General features: G+C 40.9%; 2 protein-coding genes across 2 annotated transcripts in view; both read right to left on the bottom strand.

Annotated features, from left to right (window-relative positions):
• The window catches only part of aqr (aquarius intron-binding spliceosomal factor), a 42,275-nt gene extending 28,119 nt beyond the window's left edge, over positions 1 to 14,156 (bottom strand). Inside the window, exons 1-21 of the mRNA XM_066694283.1 lie at positions 14,033 to 14,156; positions 13,574 to 13,653; positions 13,306 to 13,362; positions 13,081 to 13,121; positions 12,890 to 12,925; positions 12,660 to 12,780; positions 12,131 to 12,271; positions 11,626 to 11,694; positions 11,399 to 11,499; positions 10,940 to 11,016; positions 9,453 to 9,517; positions 9,221 to 9,337; positions 8,647 to 8,760; positions 7,823 to 7,926; positions 5,943 to 6,045; positions 4,506 to 4,626; positions 4,054 to 4,195; positions 3,703 to 3,881; positions 3,269 to 3,436; positions 1,488 to 1,657; positions 104 to 345 (exon numbers count right to left, since the gene is read on the bottom strand). Of these exons, the coding sequence (XP_066550380.1) occupies positions 104 to 345; positions 1,488 to 1,657; positions 3,269 to 3,436; positions 3,703 to 3,881; positions 4,054 to 4,195; positions 4,506 to 4,626; positions 5,943 to 6,045; positions 7,823 to 7,926; positions 8,647 to 8,760; positions 9,221 to 9,337; positions 9,453 to 9,517; positions 10,940 to 11,016; positions 11,399 to 11,499; positions 11,626 to 11,694; positions 12,131 to 12,271; positions 12,660 to 12,780; positions 12,890 to 12,925; positions 13,081 to 13,121; positions 13,306 to 13,362; positions 13,574 to 13,648 (2,243 nt within the window). The 5' untranslated portion in view covers positions 13,649 to 13,653; positions 14,033 to 14,156. The remainder of the gene's footprint in view (positions 1 to 103; positions 346 to 1,487; positions 1,658 to 3,268; positions 3,437 to 3,702; positions 3,882 to 4,053; positions 4,196 to 4,505; positions 4,627 to 5,942; positions 6,046 to 7,822; positions 7,927 to 8,646; positions 8,761 to 9,220; positions 9,338 to 9,452; positions 9,518 to 10,939; positions 11,017 to 11,398; positions 11,500 to 11,625; positions 11,695 to 12,130; positions 12,272 to 12,659; positions 12,781 to 12,889; positions 12,926 to 13,080; positions 13,122 to 13,305; positions 13,363 to 13,573; positions 13,654 to 14,032) is intronic.
• Positions 14,157 to 15,120: 964 nt separating this feature from the next.
• Positions 15,121 to 22,802, bottom strand: LOC136716986 (zinc finger protein 729). Its single transcript, XM_066694446.1, has 2 exons — positions 22,557 to 22,802; positions 15,121 to 21,535 (listed from the first exon to the last, which is right to left on the bottom strand). The coding sequence occupies exon 2, from the start codon at positions 21,279 to 21,281 to the stop codon at positions 15,861 to 15,863; it is 5,421 nt and encodes a 1,806-aa protein (XP_066550543.1). The 5' UTR covers positions 21,282 to 21,535; positions 22,557 to 22,802; the 3' UTR covers positions 15,121 to 15,860.
• Between the last annotated feature and the right edge of the window lie 1,541 nt (positions 22,803 to 24,343).

The raw sequence follows: 24,343 nt of genomic DNA, 5'->3' as shown, positions 1-24,343 counted from the left end.
ATGCAAAATGTCAAGGCAGATCCCCAGGTTACTCATACAGGTCAAAACGGTTAGTTTTCACCAAGTGTTTAATCATCTCAGTCCAACAACTGTTGATCCGTACCTGAAGGGCGGTTTCTGAAGGGTCGGATTCTCTTCAGTGACCTTGATTGTGTAATCAGGGAAACAAGCCTTCAGGTGATCGATGGAGAGGAAGGTGTCATTGAAGTCCAGTGAGGAGATCTGATTGGGCATTTTGGAATAATGTGCACTGCCTTGGTCTCCGTAGCCCAAGATGATGTCATGGAGCCAGTCGGGGACCACGCAGTCCGTGTTCATCAGGTTGCGGATGGTCTCTAGAACAGCCTGCAGGAAGAAGAGGGGAAAAAAACTCTATATTTAATACCCTTTACAGAGTCATTATGTGCGGTAACAATAGCGTGCCATTGTGGTATCATTCAGATTGTACATTTAATGGTACATCAAAATGAAATGGGCATTATGAGATGTAGAAGGATTTAAGAGCATCTACATAAAGGGTGACATCTCCAGAGGAAGGACTCGATGTCTCATCCGATAAAGATCAATTATTTTCCGATGTTATATTTAGGCTCCACTGTGCGGTGTTTTTGATAAGGCCTTTGTCTTCTGTTGCCACGGCAGTCTGTTTACCCCAGAGTGCTGTGCAGTAGATGCTAAACGCAAGCTGCTCTTGTCTGTCAATAAGGTCAGGAACAGGGCTGTGGAGCCATATAGACAACGTGTGGATTTTATGTCCGTTTAAAAAAAAAAATCTGGATCTCCTAGCGTCAAATTCAAGAGTATTTTTAGAGCTTTCAGTTTAAAATGCAAAATATTAAAACAGAAGAACTTCTCTACACCTACTGATGACAATAAACATCTGTAGTTCCTCAGCTAAAAGGTACATGTGACTGTTTTTAAACTTGAAACCATGGCGTTAAAATAATAACCTTTGATATTTTCAGCGCCAGTAAACTGAAGCACATACCCAAGCTGTCATCAAATAGTCAACACATTCAAATGGCAAAGTCACAAATACAGACATTTGTTGAGCTAAAGAAACCAATTAAAAGTTTTATTTTTGTCTCCAATAAAAATGATTGAGGGGGGACTCGTATATATAGTTTCTGCCTCAGCCTCCATATGCAAAGTTGAATAATCCTCCTGAGAAATGGTTCTTGAATATTAAGGAAGCCATCAAGCTGGACACAAGTTCAAACTGCAATCCAATACCCTGTCACATACAGAGAGTGCAGAAATGCTCTAAGAATACTGCCATCCCAAGGACACTGCCCTACAGGTCTTCATACTTTGGCTCAGATTGGCAGCAGAAATGTCACTTCAAGCATTTAAGTCATTCCACACCAAGACCGATGCCACATGGAGGCAACTGAGGGGAAAATCAGGATGACTGATCACAAACTCAAAGCTGAAGACATCTTCTTGGCATTGGATATCAACCAGAACACACAGCTCTCTCAACTGACCTTGAAGTTGTTCTCCTTGGGTTTCCTTCTCATGATGATGTTGAAGGTTTCATAGACATCCTCAGAGCCGGTCTGGATGGTGTTGGTCATGTCTTGCTGATACTGGTTCGCATCCAGCCAGACCCTGAAAGTCCTTGAATCTCCCTTGAGCTTGGGTTTGGGCTCAGGACCTCCATGAAAGAAGAGATCATGGTAAACATAATTTGGAACATTGTTTGGTGGCCATAAGACATTTTATATCCAATACCCAACTTGAGATGATTGTACGTGTGCACTTTAATTTAAATAAGATGTACCGAGTTACTGCATGCATCTCAGTTATGTCAGTTGCGAAGTGCAGCTGGAACTGAGCCAGAGAATGCGCAATAGGCACCATGTAAACAAAATCCCATTAACATGATCCATACATACAGTCATGTACTCCAAATGAGAACACTGAATAAGAGCGACAAATAACAGAGTGCAATAAAACTGGAAAATCAATAGGAAAAGGTTAGCCATGTACTGGCAGCAAAGTCACACAGGACGATTTCTTTCTGAAAAGGACAAGCATCCAGCAAAGGCATGTTCAAGATCTGGTGGGTACTATTCAAAAAGTTTATTCTGCAGTCGACTACACATTTCAACCAAGAACAGACACAAAAAGATTTCTGTATGCGTTTAAAAATATGAAACTTTATATTTCTATATATAAAGATGTATTAGTTTTACGTTCCCCCCCCAACACACACAGACCCATCAAGAAGTCACCGCTCTGAACAGCCTGCCCAAATGTCTTGGCTTGTTCCACCTAAGCCCCTCCCCCTCCCGACCAGCACAAAGAGAAACCATGACTCAGATACAAGTACACTTTACTATCTATTAATAAGTCTAATGGAAATGAATATCGCTGGCTACTGCTGTAGTAAAGGCCTCACATTTGGCTCTCGATCGCATTGCTTCAATAGAAACCATACATGTAGATCTGCCAAAAGCAGGGCGTGTGTTGGTGAAATACGAGAGTCCTCAGGATTTCTAACTCTGAAAAATTGTTAGACAGCCCTGGATGAAGGGACAAGGTTACGGTCACAGACGACAGTGTCACGAAGGAGGCGTCTTCATGTTACAGTCTTGACTGCACTCCCTCTTGTCAAGGTCATGCTAGAAATCAATCAGTGACAGCGCTCTGGCACCGGCATGTTATGTCATATGTACACCGGAAAACTGGAGGCCGCAAGAAGCTTCTAATAATGTTATTTTGAAATTCATACAGATTTCTCAAAAGTGTCGACTGAGCAAAGCCTTTTGACATTCATAGTTCTTGTTTTCCTTCGTCGAATCAAATTGAAAAGCTCCCATAATGTATGCAGTACTGTATTCTATTAAGTTAGTATTTAAAACGCTATGATTTTTCCTTATTTGATGGGATGGCATAATTTGCACAAAACAATTCGCTCCCTGATGTAATAGCATTCAACAATGGACAAGCGTTGGGCAATAGCAAATTAACCTCAGTGAAGGCAGTGTATCCAGATTGGACCTGGGATTTCTACAGTAGTGGGGGGAGAGGAACTTTGCCACTTCCTCTTTCTTCTGTATGAGAAGCAGACTCCTTCAGTGGCAATGTAATCAAATTCTGCATCACCCACGGTACAAACTCTTTTCCGCTACGTTTCTTGGGATACAATCACGTATGCAATTAAAAAGCTAACTAGGCGAGTGTCTTATTCATCCACCTCGATGCTCCATTGCTCTTAAGCACATGCAAACTGAAAGGGGTTCTCTCTGAACGGCGTGGATACCTTCTTCAATGACTCTCCCTTTCTCGTCCAGCATGCCCTGTATCTCACAGCCCCGCACGTACACCAGGCCCGTCTGCTCCACAAACGGCTGGCGGCGGTCAAACCGGGTGCCGTAGGGCTTGGTGGGTCGCACCGTGATCAGAAAACAAACGTCATGCTTTCGGAGTCCTGCAAAGCACAGACTGTGTCACGGTAACAGACATCTGCATTTGCACACACACTGACAATTAAACAGAACCAAACACGTTCAGGGATGTTACAGATTTTAATGATTGTGGACAGGAACATCTATTGTTCACCAAAGCAGAAAAGGGAATACCTCTTTCTGGTGTGATTCAGTTGTTAAACACAGAGACAGTTACTATTTAAAGGTACTAAAATGAAATGGGAAAAACACATTATCACTGTACAAGAAATTAACAAAATCTACTCACCCTCCCATTCGCTCTTGATCTGATCGCGGACGTTCAGATTGATTGTGACATCGGCTCGAACCCTGGCCGGCCAGTTCTCGCCAATGTTTGGTTTGGAAACTTCGACAATTGAAAAGGCCAGGATCGTCTGTGCCATTCTTGCCCAACCACCAAACACAACCCCACCGTACTCCGACTGCCTGTGAGAATTGAATGAATGTGTCATAGCCGGAGGAAAAAGGGTCTGTCAGGAATTACACCAGTACATTTTAGGACATTTTCCGCAAATGGCTGTAATTTCCAGCAAAGATAATACATTGATTACTAGAGCAACCCCCCCAGTTTTCTATTTGGATTATTTAAAACATTTACCATGGTTTCATCCGACTAACCACATCCTCTATGTCCTGTCTGATCTCATAGGTCGACTCCAAGCGGAACAGGTTGAAATTCCTCAGCAGGTAGTCGTGCAGAGTTAGAAACTGCAGGTTGAGTTTAGGCAGAGCCAGACATCCTGCAGCAGAGCATTGAGAAGCATCATCAGACTCATGTACACATACATACATAAATCAGCACTAAGACATCTACACATGCCATTGATTTATGCATTAATCTAAAGAAATACTGATGCATATATTTCAGTCAATACACCCCATTGCAAAATCATAAACAGAGGAAATGACACCTTCTGTGACTATGGAAAGTAACGAGTACGTCTGCTAACGTTACATGACAAAGAGATGCATTAAATCGAGATATATATATATATATATATATATTAGTCATTCAGTGGAAGAGTAGGGCAATCGAGGGCTGGTCCAGACCTTCGCCAGAATAGTACTCTGTGGGGACGATGTTCTCATCCCATATGATCCTTTCGGTGGGATAGAGGGGCATCTGGTTTAGTTGCTCTATCTGGGAAATTCTCCTTTCATGCCGAGAAACCTGAAAATGACAAATAATGAGTGAATAAGAAAGAAAACGAAACCTCTTAAAATAAAATGAAACGCACGATTAAGAAATAAAATAGATGTCATGATTTTGGGAATTTAATTTAATTAAAACTATCACTTCTGAAAGGAGGAGTTCCTCAGGGCTCTTTGTACACCATTTGATTTTTGGTAAAAGTTGTATTTTCAGAAAATGTGACAAATAGCATATAATAACCCACACACAAACAGCAATGGTCTTCATTTCACTGAGTCTTCTGTGATCATAATAAAAAAAGGTTTGTAAATTATGTACTATATAAGCTATATATTGAGCATTTTTCTGCTACACAAACGAAGAAGGGGAAGGAAAAAAAAAAAAAAAAAAAAAAGGTTTACAGCTCTAAAATCCAAGCTTTGTTGTCGGCGTATCGGCCTCAGCGACTGTTTGAGGACGGCTCAGGTGCAGAATGTGCTGCCGCTTTCAAAGTGATCCATTACTTTAATTGGAATTTTTTCCACACACACCATGAGATTAGAGACATTTCATTTACAGCGATTTTCATTTAGATTTCCATAATCATAAAAAATTAATCCCCTTCCACAATCCCTTTTCTAAACCAGACAGGGCTTTGCAAATAAGCACAATGAGATTTACACATCACCTGTCTTGGTCTTTGTTTGATGTGTAAATCAAGGGGCAGGGATAATTTCTCAGGGTGTAAATACCCACTTTTAACGATGCTGTCCATTAACTTTCTAAGCTGCATTTTAGGCAGGCCACACCAACAAAATAGCAGGTTAATTATGGTGGGCTACAGATAAATATGGTGCAAAGGCCCAAGTACATAATTACACAACATACAGCTCTGGAGTTCAATACTAATGCAAAATGGGATGTTCTTCCAACATTTCTAGGCAAGGTCACACAAAAAACTGAAGATTTGTTTGTGGATAATAATTAATTAGACAGAACTTTCCAGCTATTGATAAGAGGATGTATTTTAAATATGTCAACCGTGATAGATGGAAACGCGTTACACACCCGCTCAATAGTCTGCAAAGATCTTGCTCTCTGGCTTTAAGAAGCAGTGGGGGTGGAGGGCTATTAAATGCAGAGAAAATGGAACAACTACAAAGAAAACCAAGAGAATAGAAATATGAAAGTAAAACATTTAAGATTTACTTGATAATAATATTAAACTGATTAATTCCTTAAAGATATCAACTAGGGATCACGTGGATGACTGAGTACAACTACATCTTTCTTACACACACGGTTTTGTCCTAATTGTTTCCTCTGAAGTAAAAATGACATTTTCTCCGACTTACCAGCAGTTCAAGCAGCATTTCCTTTTCGTAGGTTGTGTCCTGGCCTTCAGGCAGCGCTGGCAAAAGACAGAGGTAGGATGCCACCCGGTGGAGAGTGTTGGGACTGGAAATTAAAAAAGAAAATTGGTCAAGAACAGGACTCTTCATAAAACAAACATGTTAGAATGACTAAATACTAAACACCTTTGCTATTCTAGTTATTGATGTCCATTATCTTGATGTTAAACACAGTGGTTTTGTCACCAAATACATATACACACCTTATATATATATATATATATATATATATAGGACCTTCCTTTGCTTTTAAACATTTTATTTTTAACAAGTCCTTCAAATGAAATGTGTCCTGATTGGACAGCTTTTCTTCAGTGATGTTCTGCGATTCTTTTTTTGCCAAGCAATGCAAACAGCAGGAACGAGAGTTACAAGCACATGCTCTTTCCAACGCACGCTCGCCTGAATCACCGGCTAATGCCATCATGGCGGACAGCTTCACATTGCATTAGAGAGATCGACGGGCTCAGTTTCTGCCATTAAACTCGCTCACAATCACGAAAACTATAATTTGACAGCACATCTCTGACCACTTGTATTCAGTGTCAGCAGTCAAGAACAAACTTGCTTCACACATGATCAAGTTTGATTTGTGGACCATAGAAACCTACATGTAAAAGTGGTTCATTAAAAGGCATCTCCAAAAACCACAGAAAAGAAACTTTACAAACTCAAGAGCAGAGCAGGCTGCTTATGGATGATTACATTTCCTGAAGAAGTTAGACAAACGATTGGCTCAACTCAAACATCCCATAAATCTCTTCTCTAGCAGATCTATGTATGAGCTGAACCGTAATTACCAACAAACCACCGTAGAGCATTTTTTTCCATCTTCCTCAAATAGAAAGAGCTCATTTAATTGTATATTTCAATTTCTGGGAATTTCTGGGAACACCAGGCCAAGTTTGACACTTTGCGGCTGGAAAGGGCTGCCTTCAGATATGATAAAACCTCTCAGAGGACTCAGCGATTATGAAGTTTCTTTGACCACTTTTCCTGTCACCATTTTCAATAGATTCCCTCAACTGAAACAGATAGTGGAACAAAATCATAGAGCAGAATACTTATTATGCCAATGTCAATAGAATATGAGGGGAATGCTTTCTTTAAAGGAGATGCCAAAGCATCTCCTTTAAAGAAAGCACAACATGAATTCATCCAGGTGAAAATATTTTGCCCAGACTCCAGTTCGGGAGGCACTTAACCTTACATTAAAAGGGAAGGTACCTGCTGTATGGTGAAAAAGACACCAATGTAACCACTGCAATTCGCGGCAAAGGTATCCTGAATTGAAAGGCTAGGAGGAAAGCCAAGTTCTGTAACATTAAACACCCTTGAAAATCTTAACAAGCAGCCGGCTGAACAGTTGGCATGAACTTATCAATGGCAGCAGACCCAGTAAAATTCTCTCACAGGCTCCAGATCTTAACTCGATACACAGGACAGAAAGTGAGGAGGCAGTCAGGACATTCACTAGCAGTCAAGCATTGGAAATGAAAGACAAACAAAGACACGTGTAATTCCAGCTAACGAGTGAAGAGCTGGGTAACAAAATCAGAATTAAATCCTTTCAAAACTTATTTTGATTCCATTTATCAACTCTATCGGTTGAATTCCTTACTACGCTATAGAGGTCTCACCCGAGCTGCCCTCGGTTCAGATGCTATAACTTGTGACTTACAGAGATGTCAAAGGGCCTTGTTTAATGCTCTTAAAAACGTATTTCTAATTGTTAGCAGTCATGTTTTTTTCTTTCATATAAATACTAACAAATGGTTTCCTTTACAATAGGTTGAATTATGATCAATAAAAAGTTTATTTACCTTAAAGGGCCAAAGTGTTTTAAGAGCGATTCTCGAGTGTCCACTGCCGCTACGTTTGACAAGGCAAAGTTATGAAGTTCTGGGAAATGAGCGAAAGCTGCACGCTGAAACACAAGAGGAAAGAAAATAGCATTAATACCATTTTCATGTCTGAAATAATGATACACAAAACTGTATAAATACAGGAAAAACATCAATTACATGTAGAGTATGTTTAGATATTGCGATTAGAAGTAACACTTGGGAAAAGTTTGTGAAGTTTGTGACTTATGTTTAGTTTTAATTTGTACTAATAAGTACATTTCATATTTGAATTGGGACTTTTATTGTATAAGGAAATTATATCATGCAGTTTGGGCGAGATGAGTCCTGGCTGTACAAACTGCACAAAGTGACATCTATTATAAAATAGGAGACCATTCACACGACCAATTAACTTATTAAAATTAAGGATTAGACACACAAATATCTTTACAGTGGAGGGGAAAAAATTGCCTAAATTATCTCTGCCTAAAATGTACAGTCCAGGATTTGCTGTAATTGACTTAGAGTAGCTAATCTGTGTTGTGTTTTCTTGCTAGTTAATTGTAACACAATGGTTAATTAAAAACAAATGTACATCATGTGAAACTGCCACCACTAGGATTTAAGTGTCCTTAAGCATCATTGGGAACTGAAGACTTTAAATACTGATAATTCTCTGCACAGGATGACATTTATACAAAAGAGGAAGATTCATTTTTGGAAATGCTGCTCTGTGACTTCCAAACGTGATTTATAACACTGACAGAAGATCGAAGAGAATTAAAGCTGATCATTTTTACCTGCAGAGATGTGATTCGGTCATAGTGCAAGGTAGTCATTTCTTTCTGTGTCAGAGCGTTACCCGTCTGGTCATTGATTTCAAAGCCTGTATAGAACTTCAACATGTCCAGCAACTAGAAAGAAAAGGCAACACAGTAGACATAAGAAACACTTCAACTCCATATAAACTAAGCCCTGCACAGTTTACAAAAAAACAAAACAAATAAAAAAAGCGCTAGAGATCCAATTAGATTTATAGGCTGACTAAAAGTAATGCAATAATCCTGAATCCAAGCAGAAATCCGTTTCACCTGAGAAAATATCTATACACTTTATTCCACATGTATATACACAAACTAATTACTCCTCAACTAGGTGTTCATTGTACATATGGAAAGAGAATACATACTTGAAATATTAATGCTTGTGTTACTGTGCATCCGGCCCAGAGGAAGGATTTACGGTTCCGAAATGTCGGCAAAGACCTTTTTAAATTTTTCACCTGGTCTGAGCAGACCTCCGTGTGTGTGTTATTCATGTTTACCCACACACGAGAAACAGGAGATCACACCTGTGTCACAGTGCTGCTCTCACCTGGCAGAAGAGATGCCCATCCTTCTCTCTGTGAGTGAGGCCAGACAGGTAACAGCTGACCACAAGGTGTGAATCGTCGAGGACGGTGTTAAACCAGCGACGCGTGGGAAGCAAAGCCTAGTGTACAAAGAGAAGAAAATGTAATTTTACAAAGACTGACCAGAAACAAATCAATGAATATTTTCCTGTCATTAATTAAGTTTGTGGCCTAGGCCAAGCCATGAGTCCCTACCTCCAGATCAATCATGAGCTCAATGAAGCGTTCACAGTAGTGCACCTTGTCCATGGAGACCGCATCTAAAATAAAGAGTGCATGGGCCGAAACAGTTAGGGGATACAATGTCAAAATTAATACCGAGAGGGTAGGATGGGAAAATAATTAGACAGGAGTACTAAAGTATTGCACCAAACTGTGCCATAATCAGCACACGGTCAGCTCAGAAACCGAACTGGGCTCGGAGATGCTGCCTATTTCAGGTCCATATCCTCACTTTGAAGCCGGATGAGGTGAGCGGTCACCCCCCAGGGGGTGCAGCTGACACAAGAAATTACAGTTCTCAGCCAGCAGGGTGCCTCGACACATTGAAGCGCGGCTCCCGGTGTGTCAGCCATCTGAAGCCTATAGTGTGAGCTTCGGGGAGTAGCCTCAAACCTGCAATTACACTGCGGCGATGGCAGGATCCTGTGTGCGTCTATTCTTGGAGCGCACAGGAGGGGGGAGGACAGTAACTCCAGGAAGAATGTCTCGCACAGTTAAAGCAGTGTTCATGTCGAAGCAGAATGTTTATAGCGGCTTTGGGGAAACATGTAGCTGAAGCAGTCCTGGTGCATTTTAAGAGGTTAGATTTACTTTCCTAAGGGGGAGAGGTCACTGAACTTGAAGAGCAGTCTTGCTATGATGAACAATACTGAACTGTGACTACAGCAAACTAAAATCAGCCTTCATAACACAACACACTACTTGAAGGTGTGGAAAGGAAATGAGCGACCATTTTATAATAACTTATTTATGAGCTTATGAAACTGGAACCTTACACTTTCGACCAACTTTGATCCACATGGTATAGTTTTCAGAAATCAGTATCATGTGTGACGCCGTTTACCAGCAATGCAGGACATATGGAGTTGCCTTATTGATTAAACATGTCTGTATCCTGTTTCGCTTCCTAACATGAAGAGATCATAGATGCTGAAGGCAGCGCAACCATGAATGACATCCCACTCAGCATAAAAAGATCTGACCCTAAAGTGGACGATCAATGTCACGTCCAGTCCTGCAGCAGGAGCATGCGTCTCATCACTGTGGCAGCCCTGCAGGGTCTGACGTCTTAAAAGAGCTCGACAGTCACAGTCCCCTCATTGAGTCAGGCCTGTCTATTCAGACTTCATCAGGGCGAATGGACTTCGCTGCCAAAAGAATGGCATCTTGGATATGGTACGGAAAATTGTTATATAAGTCACTTACTGTTCATGATTTGTTACAAAACAAAAAGCCACTCTATTTGATCAAATCCATGAGAAATACAAGAACAATTACACTGCTTATGTGTAACTATGAAATTCCTCCATAAAAGGAAAACATTTGAGAACTACTTAACAAAATCCAAATGTGTGAGGGAAACAACAACAAAAACTTCACCTTCTGCATATACCAAATCTGTATTACAGACACAGCATGCAATATTAAGTGCTTTCTGTTAAGAAGACATGAATTATTACCTGACGGAGAGATGGACATGAGTACTCTCAGGAATTTCTTAATGAGTAAAGAAAGGAATGTCCTCTCTATATTGGCCCTGGATGAAAAAACACAATTACAGGGGTCAACAGTATGTCACATTAAAGTATTGTATCTGGCAAAACTTTCCCAATTTTTTATATAAAAGTATTGTGTTTCCCATAGAAGTATAATTGGTTGCAAATATATATAAAATGTAAATCCTTGACTAGATCTAATGAAAATATACATAAAAGAAAGAAAAACAGCCATTTAGACCCAAGTATAACAACTTTAGTTTCTATCACAGAGGTTTTGAAAAGGCAATGAAATAACCAGAACTATCCTATTGGATTTATCTGCATTAGTAACAAAAAAAACGACTTTCTCTGTCCTACAGCATGATCCAGACTGATATTCTGCACTGAGCGGGGAGTCGACAAAAGGATAAGACAACATACTGCTCCTTTGCCTTCAGATCCATTTTGTCATAATTCTTCTTGATCAGGTTCCAGAATTTCTGCAGTTTAGTTGTTTTCTTCAATTCATGATCAAGTCGGGCCTGAAACAGAATCAGTTAAGAGGTAAAGTCAAGAAAGATGGGGGGAATACATGAAATACCAATACACACAATAACAACTTCCAACAGCAACAGCTCTTACTGTTTAAAGGTATGCAAGGTACTCACCGGGAGAAGACACACCCACATGGGGAGGGATATCAGCTGCTGTACCTGCTCTCTAATCAAATCCACTTCCTGCGACAAAAAAAAAAATACACACTTGAGTGCTTGTTCTTGTGGCGAACTCTACAACGCAATTTCAAATGCATTGAACAAAGAAATTAGTTGCAGAAAGCAAAAGGGATGCTCGCTACATGAGCTGTAGTTTAATTTAGATATGTTTATTGAACTCAAACATTTGTCAACATGTTTTTTACTGACTACACCTTTTGTTATTAAAAAAACAAACATAAGTAGGCTTAGAATGTAATTTATCAATAATAAATAATTAAATGCAAATTTTCCTTTAAAAATACATGACGGTATAACTGCAGAACTGCAAAAAACTAAACAGCACTCAACTGTACCACCTTGTGGACAGTTTAATAATAAAAACAAGAAGAGGTTTGAAATTGATAAAAACCAAAATGAATCAAATATTGTAATAGAAAAACATTAAAATTCTCTTTACCAGGCTGTTAAAACAGTGATCAAGAAAGAGCAGCAGGACAGTTTGTTCTCGCAGCGACAGACACTCTCCTTCCTCAGCCAGCGATGCTGCCATGACACACTGGAAGAAGTATGGAAAGTGCTCTGGTTTCTTCTTAAATACCTTGGGAAAACAAAGACAATACAGACAATGAAGACAAACATTTTAACTGGTAGGACCATAACCATGCACATTTGAACAGCTGATTTTACACTCAACAACTGAGTAATTAACTAGCCTAGATGTTTCCAGTTTATTTAGAAATGACAAAAATCTAAAGCAAAGTGAACAGGCCTCATATGGACTCAAAAGACACCAGTAATTTAAATGACAAATCAATCTCTAATTACAAACAAAAACATTCTCTCAAAGAAATACAATACCGATTAAAAAAAATTGTATCTGAATGAGATTGCTTGGGAATGTCTCATAATATGAATTGGCATGAACTACAAAGCTGCCTTGAAACTCTTTCATTATTCATACAAGATGAATGAGGAATATTACTTACTTCCCACGCTGGTACATTTTCTCTGAACTTTTCATTAACAATACAGCAGATGGACATTAAATAGCCATTACTGGACACGCCGGGAGAATAATTCACCCACAGGTAATTCTCCAGATACTGACTGAAAAAACGAAAAAACGAAAAAACAAGTTGGAAATACTGTGCTATAAAAGAGCACATTTACACTTAAAGTAAAAAAAAGAGAGAAATACTAATAAGTTTAAACCCACCTAAACTCCAGCAGCATGATTTTTCTGATGGCAAACCTGAAACAAAGAAAATGGAAAAAAAAGTCATACGATGGCAACGCTATGGTTATCCTATGCTGTGCTGAATCAACAGTTAACTAAAGATTGTTAGAATAAATAAAATATACCCCAGCACGTAATACAGTGCAACAACAGTTTGAAGCCCAACTCACTTAGACTTGAGAATTTCTTTCTGATACACATCTTCCAGGACCTGAAAAAGAAAGAGGAAAAAAAAAAACTATATATATATATAACTATATAACTAACTTGCATCCAATAGACAGTTTAAGAAAACAACACCAGAAAACACAGTGAGATCATGTAACACAGGCAAGTCAAAGTGGTTTGGGAATGGACATATTAGGATATGGTGCATTAATACAACTCTGCCTTACCTTGGGGTCAAAGGGGAGTTTCTTCTTGACATGTGGCGCCCAATATTTATTTGCCAACTGAAAAGAAAAAAATATGTATATTATTATTATTAGTAGTAGTATATCAGTGTAAACATAATTGATTATGCTTTTATAAAAATAGGTCATTATGTTATGCATGAAAACGTCTTTCAAAACAGCAAAATAAATAAAAAAATCCCTGACACGTGTATAAGTAATGAGGGGAAAGCTGCACTCCTTTCATCCTGCAAAATAAGACCCACTGTACCTGTGTTACATACTCGGCGTTGATCTGCGACACAGAGGGAGCGGAGGCTTTTTTCGCTTGAGTCCCTTTCTCCATGATTCCTGTAATTGAAGAGTACAAAATACATTAAGATCAATGCACTCAACCATAAAACACACACACACAAACCTAAGACCAGACAGTTAAACAGTGTTTCCCCAGCTAAGCAGATATCAACAGTACTGCCACAGTTAAGCAAGAAAACCAATATATGTATCTTGGACACTGTAAGTATAACTATACGTGGGTACAACCCCAATTTCATCACTTTGTTTCATTTTTAAATGTTTTTTCCCGTCTTCAAAATACAGCTACGCACACTACAGAAACACTTCCCTGAACTTTCAGCTAACATACACATTAATGCCTCTTCCGATATAACCTACATATCTTAAACCAAGCAACATTTTCCAAATAACAACACACTATGAAGAAACAAACCTTATTAACAGTGGGCCTTTTTTTTAAATCCTTATTTCTCCAGGCAGGATTCAATGAATTAACACTAGGCTTGTACAAGAGAAAACAACGCGCTTCCAGCGACTCAGTTCCGGCGTTCACTGTAATGCGTCCCCCGGAAACACGGAGACGAGTCCTATCGTTCCCAGTTTGCCTTTTACTGTATATTGTGAATATTTACTAGACATACACTTATATATTAGCGTCTACTGTATTCCAACAGTGGTTTTGTTCTTTTTATTAATTGTTATATTAAAAACAACGGTAAAAATAATAATCTTAAATACATTATAAATTACACATATACTAAGGGGAAACTGTACAAAGAGAATTTAGCCACCAAGTGGGCTCCTATAGTATTACACATGGACAAATACCTTTTTCTATTTCAAAGTTGTCATATTACAGCAGGGATTGCCAACTCCAACCTTTGGGGTGGTCACAGACTTCACTGGTTTTCATCCCACCTCACATCATAATTACTTTATTGAACCAATTATTTGTGTAAGTCAAATCAAATGTTATTCAACTGAATACACAAGATATGTTGCTGAATGCAGTAACTCCATTAACTGGGGAGCACTGAGCACCACAGCGGGTGGATGATAGACCGAGATACAATTACATAGTATCTACACATTAATGAAGTACTGTAAAAGAGAAGAACAGAAGAGAAGTTGTGATCTATAGCTGGTGAATATTGTAGTAGCATTGTTGGTCTTTCGGCAAAAATAATCTGAAACTATATAATTCTTAATTTATAATAATTTTCTAAACAATATACTTTGGAGGAAACAAAAGATAGACATTATTACATTATGTCTGTATCTCCCCATCATATTAAATCTGATCACATTAGTTTTTAAAGAACCCCAAGACCAGAAATTGAATATTTCTACTGGACAAGTGGATATAGTGATTAAAATAGTCAAATAAAGGTACGCTCTCAGCAGGAGAAATGAATGTAGTATTATGTGCATATCTCTCAAATACAAAATTAAAGTTTCTGTGGAGAGCATCTCACTCAGGTGAATCCTGAGTGAATTCAATGACATTTCTGACAACACGTACGCTTTTTCATTGTGTAAAATTTATTTTGTAAAAAAACAGCTTTAAATAACATTTGTGCAATACAAACTTCAGTTTTGAGTGCAGGTCTTGATACATTTCACAACTGCAAATTTCAGAAGCATTAACAAAAAGTTGCACTAGTAGTACACATATGGCCATGTATAATATGGAGAGTGGCACATGGTTGTTTAAATGTTTACTACACAGTACATAATCCATGAAATGTCTTATGAGCCCCAGTTTCAGATTAAATAAACATAGAAAAACTCCCATTGAAGAGCCACATACATACGAACAAAAACAAAAAGATAATTAAGATAATCTAGTATGACACGTTTAAAGGCATGCAGTGCAAGTTTTAAGAAAATCAACCATGGAGTAAATTACAGTAGGCATTACATACATTTTAATTTACTTATCCAGCAGTTAAAGGAAACTATTAAATAAAGGAATGCAATTATAGTATTGAATGTTACTCCGTAAAGGCATGTCAGAAATTGACAGATTTAAGGTTTCATGACAGACAAATGCAAGAATTAACATTTACAAACCAAATACAGGTGTGTACTGTGTACTAAACCACCTTGTGACAATGTAAACAAGTAAAACACAATTATAGCATGCTCCAGTTAAGTGAAATATATCAGCAAGATTCCAAACGAAGGTCAACCTTCATAAAAATGAATTAAATCACAATGCTTTGGACAAAAGTATTTGCTTGGACACACATTACATTTCCTTACTTGAAATGAGTGAGCTGATGAGTTTTTAAATGGCATGACTGTGTAAATGTTTTCCTGCACACTGAGCACTGAAACGGCCTCTGCCCTGTGTGAATCACATAGTGCCTTTTGAGCTTAGAGGGCGAATCAAAGCTTTTGAAACATATAGCACATTGATAAAGGCTCCTGCTTGGATTTCTAATCTGGGTTTGATTTTTTAAAACACACTTGTGCACCTGAAGCTTCCTTTCAGTTACAAAATAACCATCACATTCTGCACATCTGAACAGTCCGTCAGAAATGGGTTCACACCAGTAGCCATTAGGGTCAGAGGTCAAATCAGTTTTGGGTAACTGATCCCCCAATCCTTCCTCTGTTGCTACTATAGACTGGGGAGTAGGGTCAGAATTGGCTTCCAGCTGACAGGACTGGTGAATATGCAGGCTGCGGTCCTCGCTGAAGTCACTGATTGAACTCTCCTTTTGGAGATATTCTGTGCCATGAACCTGTTTTGCATGGACTCTCTGATGAACTTTGAGATGAGCTGCCTGTCTGAATGTCTTGTTACACACAGCACACTCGAAAGGCTTCTCTCCAGCATGGATCAAATAATGCCTTTCGAGTTTGGAAGGGGAGGAAAAACATTTCAGACATTCCGAGCATGTGTGCTTCTTTTTGCCAAGTCGGACTCTACCTTCAAATTTGTCGGCCGAGTCTGTGCGATTCCTTTCCTGTATCCCGTTTGATTCAATATCAGAATCCTCACGTGAATGTTCACAATTGTCATTAATAGTTGAACAGTGGTTAACGTTTACTCCAGGGGGACAGTCTGACTGCGCTGTGGAATCACGGGGCGTCTGCTTTGGAAGGGCGCTGGCTACAGGCGAGCATCTTTCCAAAGCCGTCCTCTCCGGCGGTCGGTTCTCTGAAGGACGCCGAATGGCACGGTATTTCAACGCTGCATGGGTGTGTTGGTGATTCTGTAAGTGACAATGCTGCCTAAATGACTTGTTACACACATAGCATTTGAAAGGTTTCAGTCCAGTATGAATAAGGAAGTGCCTTTTCAGTTTTGAAGGGGAGGTGAAGTTCTTTGGGCATACCGAGCACTGGTACACTGGTCTCTTACCAGTTCTCTTTTCCCCAGCCTGATAGAGGCAACTCTGGGGTGCAATAGGAGCTTGTCCTCCTAAAACACATGCCTCATAGCTGCCATATTGACATATTGTGCTGTTGTTAGGCAGGTCATGTGTGGGTACAGGAGGCACAACTTCTGCTACTGGCTCCGTTCGATTGACCTTCTGTTCTTGGAGGACAAAGGTGCGGGAATCCAGGTCAAAACTGGATACATTATAAATTACAGAAGATCCCTGCTTAATCTGATTCTGCTTAGTCTCCTTGCTTTCATCACTTTGAAAGGGATATTTCAATGGTCTCCACTCTTTATGGGTGCGTTGATGAGTCTTTAAATGGGATAGCTGCCTAAATGCCTTAGAACAAACGTAACATTCAAAGGGTCTCTGTCCAGTATGAATTAGATAATGCCGTTCGAGCTGAGAAGGGGCATCAAAGCATTTGAAACAGTTCGAGCATTGGTAAACCCTTTTGCTGCTCTGAACATTTTCCCTGTTTTCAGCACTGTGGCTTTCAGTGCAAAGAATCGGTTGCTCCACACTGAAGCAGCCCTCTGTATTCTCTTGTGTTTCGGAGACACCGACAATGGCTCTCTTCTGTCTTAGATTACCAGACTGTACGGCAACAGTAAACTTGCACTGTTTCAGATTTTGGTCTTGGAGGATACTGGCTTGGGAAAGAATGTGAGGGATGAGGCCTCCTGTAGGAGAATGGTCTGTGCGGTTCACGGCATGGCTCTGGCTGCGATCTGCATTCCATAACCTCCGTGGCTGTGTGGAGCTTTTCAGAGCCATGTGGCTTTGTTGATGTCTTTTTAAATGTGTTAGCTGTCTGAATTTCCTTCCACAAACATAGCATTCAAATGGCTTCTGCCCTGTATGGGAAAGATAATGCCTTTGGAGCTTAGAAGGACAATCAAAACTTTTCTGGCACAAACAGCACTGGTGGACACGCCTTTTGACATTCTTTCCTTCTGCGTTAGAACTATTTGATTGTTCTTGAATGGTCTGGTCTTGTGTAAGGTTTTTCTTTTGCTCTGGCATTTGGTCTCTTTCTACAACAGAAGCAGCTGTGCCTATGTGGTGTCCTTTCATGTCTTTAAGGGTGTAGGGCAATGACTCTGTATTAGATGCACCCTGCAACAGACAGAATTTCTTCCGAGCGTGGTTTTGCTTTTGGTCTGCCAGCTTCCTAAAAGAAATAAACCTCCTGTGCTGAAAGCCACCTTTCAACGTTTTCATGTCTTTATGTGTTCGGTAGTGCGCCTTCAAATGGGATGACTGTCTGAAGGCCCTGCGACAGATATGACATTCAAAGGGCTTCTGCCCGGTATGAATGAGGTAGTGCCTCTCAAGCTGGGAGGGGGCGCTGAAGCACTTCAGACACTTCGAGCACTGATACACTCTTCTGCTAATGTCTGCATCCCCCAAGTTATCTACAGTGATACCGTATTTTTCTTGAAACATTTTGTCCTTAGACACATCATTCGCAGTGTATGCATCCGACTCCTTGGATTCTGGGAGCCCAAAGTCTGGTTGAAAATCAGACTGTGAAAAGTTCTCAAGGCTGCCTTGGCTTTTCTCATATCCAGGGTTCATTTCTCTACTGAATTGGTTTGAATTCAAGAACTTCTGCTGCTGAAAGGCACTTTTAAAAGTCCTCCACTTGTTGTGGGTGCGTTGATGCACTTTTAAGTGTATGGCCTGCCTAAATTCCTTACCACATGCAAAGCAACGGAACGGCTTCTGTCCAGTATGAGTCAGGTAATGCCTTTGAAGTTTAGAAGGGCAATCAAAGCATTTTAAACACAGCAAACACTGATGCGTCCTGTTTTTTTTAATCTGGTCACAACCCAGAACAGGATCTTTAGGCACCTCTTCTGTTGAAAAAGAGGTCTGCGATTCTGCACAATTGAAAAAGCTTTCTTGAGCATCTTCTGTCTTCACATCAGGGGGGTCGGACTCTCCTAGTTCTTTGAGAGTATTTTGCTGAATAAATACATCCGTATTCAACTCAGACAACGCAGGTAACTTTTCACACACAATCTGGTCAGGTGCAGATGAGCTAATCTCAATGGTTTTCTCTCCTTGATGTAAAACATCCAAATGAAAATGGGTGCGTTTGTGAAATTTTAAATGTTCTAGTTGCCTGAATGTCTTTCCACACACCTTACAATCAAAAGGTCTCTGCCCAGTATGAGTCAGGAAGTGTCTCTGGAGCTTGTAGGGGGAAGTGAAATATTTTAAGCACATGACACACTGATGGGGTTTTCTGGTCATTTTGGGTTCTTTATTTTTTGGTTGCTGATGCTGGAATGTTTCACTTGTTGTAGCCACTTCAATATCCACATCGCTGTTGATCTGCCAGTTTTCACTTGGATCTTCCGGTTTAACAATAATATTAAGCTCAAGATGTTCGGCCTGTTGTAGCTCGTTCTCTTCAAAGGGCTGCAGAGGACTTCCAGGTGCTAGCTCATGTACAGAATCGCCAGGCAGAGGTTGCTGGTTTTCGGGCAGAGAGTTGTCCCTGTGACATGCATAGTTAAAATCCTGCGATTTCGTGTGCTTTACTTGATGTTTTTTTAGATGAGCTGCTTGCCGGAACATTACACCGCAGACAAGACATTTAAATGGCCTTACTCCTGTGTGGATCAGATAGTGGCGCTCCAGTTTTGAAGCAAATTTAAAAGATTTAAAGCAGACGCTGCACTGATTACGACAGCTGCCAATCCTGTGGGTAGCCTTCTCCTGCAACAGAGGGAAATGATCCATTTGCAAACCCATTGTTGTTTTGGGTTCGCGCGAAGGGACTGTGGGATTTTCGGCCTTGTTAGGAATAAAGTTATTGGACTGTTGGTCAGGTGGTATATTCACAGAACAATCTGCCCCTGACAATGGGTGAGAGGCCACAGGCTTGTGCCCCTGGAGGCTATTCAATTGTGCTGAAACATCAAAAGATATCTCCCAGCTGGAGAACTCACGTTTACCATGGCTTTCGTCCTGGGTTTCATAATGTTCTGAACCACTAACCATCTCCTCTTGTGAAGAATTCCCAAACTCTCTTCTATTTCTGTGGGTTTCTTGATGGACTTTTAAGTGAGCAAGTTGCCTGAAAGTCTTTCCACATTCCCAGCAATCAAAGGGCCTCAGATCGGTATGAATAAGATAATGTCTCTGTAGTTTGGAAGGTGAATTGAAGACTTTCTGACATACTGTGCACTGGTGACCCTTCTTCCGTTTGCCTTTGGGAGATGCCAGAGACTCACCGGTGCCATTTTTGGCAATTTCGTGCGTTTCTGACTGACCGAAGGCCCGCTCTGCAGTTGTGTTACAGTCCGTCTCATTCCGGGTGCAGTATTCATCTTGCAGCTGATTAGCGTAATTAAGTCCAATTAAATCATTAGGGAAGGGGTGCAGTGGAGAATTTAATTTGATGTGGGTCTGGGAATGGAGCTTTAGATGCACCATTTGCCTGAATTTCTTCCCACAAGTAGAACATTCAAATGGTTTCTGCCCCGTATGAATAAGGAAGTGTCTCTGAAGCTTGTAAGGGGAATTAAAGAATTTAAGACACACAGTGCACTGGTGGACTTTTTTTCTCTGTGAAATGACCTTTTCCTCTGTAAAAGAGTTAAACTGATGCTCCTGAAGTATTTGTTTTGCTGCAGTCTGTCTGTCTAGCACCAGGCCCTCTGGATCGTGCAGACCATCAGTACTAATCCACTGGACTGGCTCAGTCACCTTTGTATTGAGGGCATTAACATTAGGATGCTCCGACTGATTTTGTTCGTCTTCTTGAGAGACCGTGCATGCTGGCAAAGGGCTGTCATTTGCAATGCCACAGTGAGAATCCTCCTGGATCCTTTCATGTGGCGTAGACTCAATAAATTCACCTCCATCTGTAAAATCCAATTGCTGAAAGCTGTCTTTGAAAGGGCTCCATTTCTTATGGGTTTCTTGGTGCTTCTTTAAATGGATGGACTGCCTGAATGCTCTCCCACACACTAAACACGTAAAAGGCTTTTGTCCAGTGTGGATGAGATAATGACGCTCGAGTTTTGAGGCAAATTTAAACCACTTGAAGCAAACCGTGCACTGATGCTTCATTGCAGTGCCTTTAGCATTCTCTCTGTGTCGCTGCTCCCCTTCAGTTTTAATGCAGTTGTCAAAACCAGATCCTGCAAAATCTGCACCAGTGGTGGGTACAGACGATTCTACATTTGGGTGATAAGTTTCAAAACCACTGTTCATTTCAATCAATGGCTGTGGATGTTGCCCCTCAAAGGTAAGTGGATAAGAAATCATTTTAGAAAAATTCCCCTTCTGCAAAAGACTATACTGTTCTGCATAGTCATCCTTTTAATGATAGTTTTCACATCATCTTTATGTCTTACAGGCTATTCAGGGTATGTATTCCCTCCCTTTCTTGCTCCCAATAACTGTCAGCGTCCTTGGATTGGGCTTTTAGAAAATGGTGGGACAATCCACGTCTTGATTTCATTTATGATGCCACAGACTGCTCCCTCTTGATGATTAGCAAAGCAATCTCACTCTCGATCCTGAAAGAAACAAGTCACAAAATTAATTTTAATAACAATGTTAATTTGGTGTTTTATTATAAAGACAATGTTCTACATAAAGGACATAAAGTAACATTTAAATACTTACATTCTGCTTACTAAGCTAGATTAACTGCATGCTTTAATATGCTATAGGATCGATACAATCAGTAAATAGACAGATATGCAGCCGAAATCTCACACCCCATGTGTGATGGCATGACAGACCACCATATGAAGTCTCAGTAAATTAATAAATGCATATATATAGATACTATACTGCATCACGTTTGAAGTTATTGTTGGTTGTATTTATACAATACCCAAAATATTTTACATTGCAAACATTTTATTTTTTACAAATGTACAGGAGTCAGATGTGTGGATCCTTAAATAGAGGTCAAAACTAAAGGAACCATCCACACACCATAGATTTTTTTAAATCATATTTCATTCACGGAAACAGAAAAACACCAAAGAAGAATTCAATGTAAAGTGGTAATACACCATGACTTTACAGCAGTCACATAGTTTTTAGGCATTTACAATAATATTAATCCTAATTGTAAAGAGGTGCTCGACAGCGCCTCCCGGTCCTGCTAATATACGTTACAATTGTTGAATAAAGGAACAAAACGAAAGACAATTTGATAATAGAATTTCCCTGTTCTGAAATAAAAAAAAATCAGGAAACAACAACAATAGCCATGTGTGGGAAAAAGATCCTCCTTTACGGAGAGACACACACCCTGGCCCTGCGGTTTACACAAGGATCGTGGGAATCAATCCACTGCCTACTCACAATGCTGTAGGAGCAGACTTTGTTCTGTATAACAAAAGAAAACTTATAGTACTAGTTCACATCCATGTAGCAGAATACGAACACCATGCGACAAAGCAAAAGCTCAAACATTTAAGCATACTGGCCAGGCTAGCACGTATTACATTATACAATAACACAATTAGAAGCACTTGAAAATGGTGGAAACAAAAATAAAACTCGATGCCAATTAGAACTCACCTCGTAGTAACCATGAACAATGATGTCCGCGCAATTACAGCGAGAACATCGTCATGATATGCATTTGTATGTTCTTGTATCTGACAAACAGGCAACCCCACAACAAGGCAGCAGGGAGTCCACTCTCAAACAACCGGCGGAAACTCTGCTCCCACACTTTTAGTTCCGACTGCTGAGTCGGTGGAGAAGAGTAGAACACAGAGTAGTAGAAGAGTAGTGAACACACACACACTGTACACACTGTACACACACACTGTACACACACACACACACACACTGTACACACACACACACTGTACACACACACACACACACACACTGTACACACACACACACACACACTGTACACACACACACACACACACACACACTGTACACACACACACACACACACACACACTGTACACACTGTACACACACACACACACACACACTGTACACACACACTGTACACACACACACATACTGTACACACACACACACACACACACACACACTGTACACACTGTACACACACACACACTGTACACACACTGTGCAGCTGCTGGGGGGCAGCAGTGCAGCGCTGCTCTGAGCGGGTCCAGTGACACAGCAGACAGACGAGTCTCTAGAGCTGCGGTCTGGACAGCACCGACCCCCAGCCGTGAGCTCAACCCTCAGCCAGCCCTGCCTGCACAGCCCGACCGCACGACTCCCCCTGTGCGCGCAAACGCCAAAGCAGGCGAGGACAACAACAGTGCGACATCCAACAGAAACACCATTAAAACAGACCACTTTTATTACGTTGCGAAAGCTACATTTAAAGTGTATATTTATAAAGCACACTGAATGGCAAAATAAAATCCAAAAGAGCCCACGTACCGTGAGACATGTGCTCCGTGTAGCCGATACACTGGCCTCTCACAGCGCACACAATGCGCACGGTCCCTCACACGCAGACTGCACGGGTCTCAGAGCAGCTGGCCATGAAGCAAAACACTCAGGGTCTGAATGAAAATGTGTTGTATGTTCAGAAACCGGCCGCCGGGTTTATGTCTCGGTGCAAAGCGCTGCCTGACGCGCAGAGTCCCTCACCGGCCTGAGCGGCCCACCTGTGCCCGTGACGCCGGCGCCTCGGCGGAGCTCCACTCGGGGAAAGAGGCGCGGCTCAGCGGGCTCAGCCCAGCCTCCACACCCCGGACTCGCCGCTCGGAGGCCCCAGTCCCTGTGGCCCCGGGCCCCTCCGTGAGAGTCCAGATCGAGCTTCTGATGGGGGGAGTGTCGGTGGCGGTCATTCTCTGCCACGTCGGCTGTTTTTGGGGTCGATCGCCGTTTTCTGGAGATCCTCCAAAGCTGGTGTTCAAACGGGGTTTCAGCAGTGGGGTCTCATACATCTGGAGGTCAATTGTAAAGACTGGCGCCTTTTATCACTGGGGCAGAGGACGGCCGGTGTCATACGAGATGTGCTACTGGCAGGACAGAGACATCATATGTGAGGACTGCATGACATGTAAGTTAATTACTGTGTAATAACAGAGGACTGAACACCTTCATCAGAGCTGCGATTGGAGCCGAGGCTCTTCAGGCGCCGCTGCGGTCAGACTGAAGAGCCGCTAGACCCGCTGCTCCACCGGGGGAGTGTCGGCCTGTGGCCCGGAGCCGCGCTGTTCAAGGGGCCAGGGGGAACAAAGGAAATATAAAGTCTCCACTACTACATTAAGGACTGGTTCCATAAATGCATTAATTCATTAGTACATAACATAAACATGGTCTTATCTTATTAGGTCTTAAGGTGCTGTATACTGTAC

This window comes from Amia ocellicauda, chromosome 21, assembly GCF_036373705.1.
Source record: "Amia ocellicauda isolate fAmiCal2 chromosome 21, fAmiCal2.hap1, whole genome shotgun sequence".
Taxonomy (NCBI): domain Eukaryota; kingdom Metazoa; phylum Chordata; class Actinopteri; order Amiiformes; family Amiidae; genus Amia; species Amia ocellicauda.
Note: the sequence above shows the minus strand (reverse complement) of the source record. Positions and strands in the feature narration are given on the sequence as shown.

Bases quoted from the DNA above. Each gene is read 5' to 3' on its own strand.
- LOC136716986 (XM_066694446.1), bottom strand. From the start codon at position 21,281: ATGATTTCTTATCCACTTACCTTTGAGGGGCAACATCCACAGCCATTG.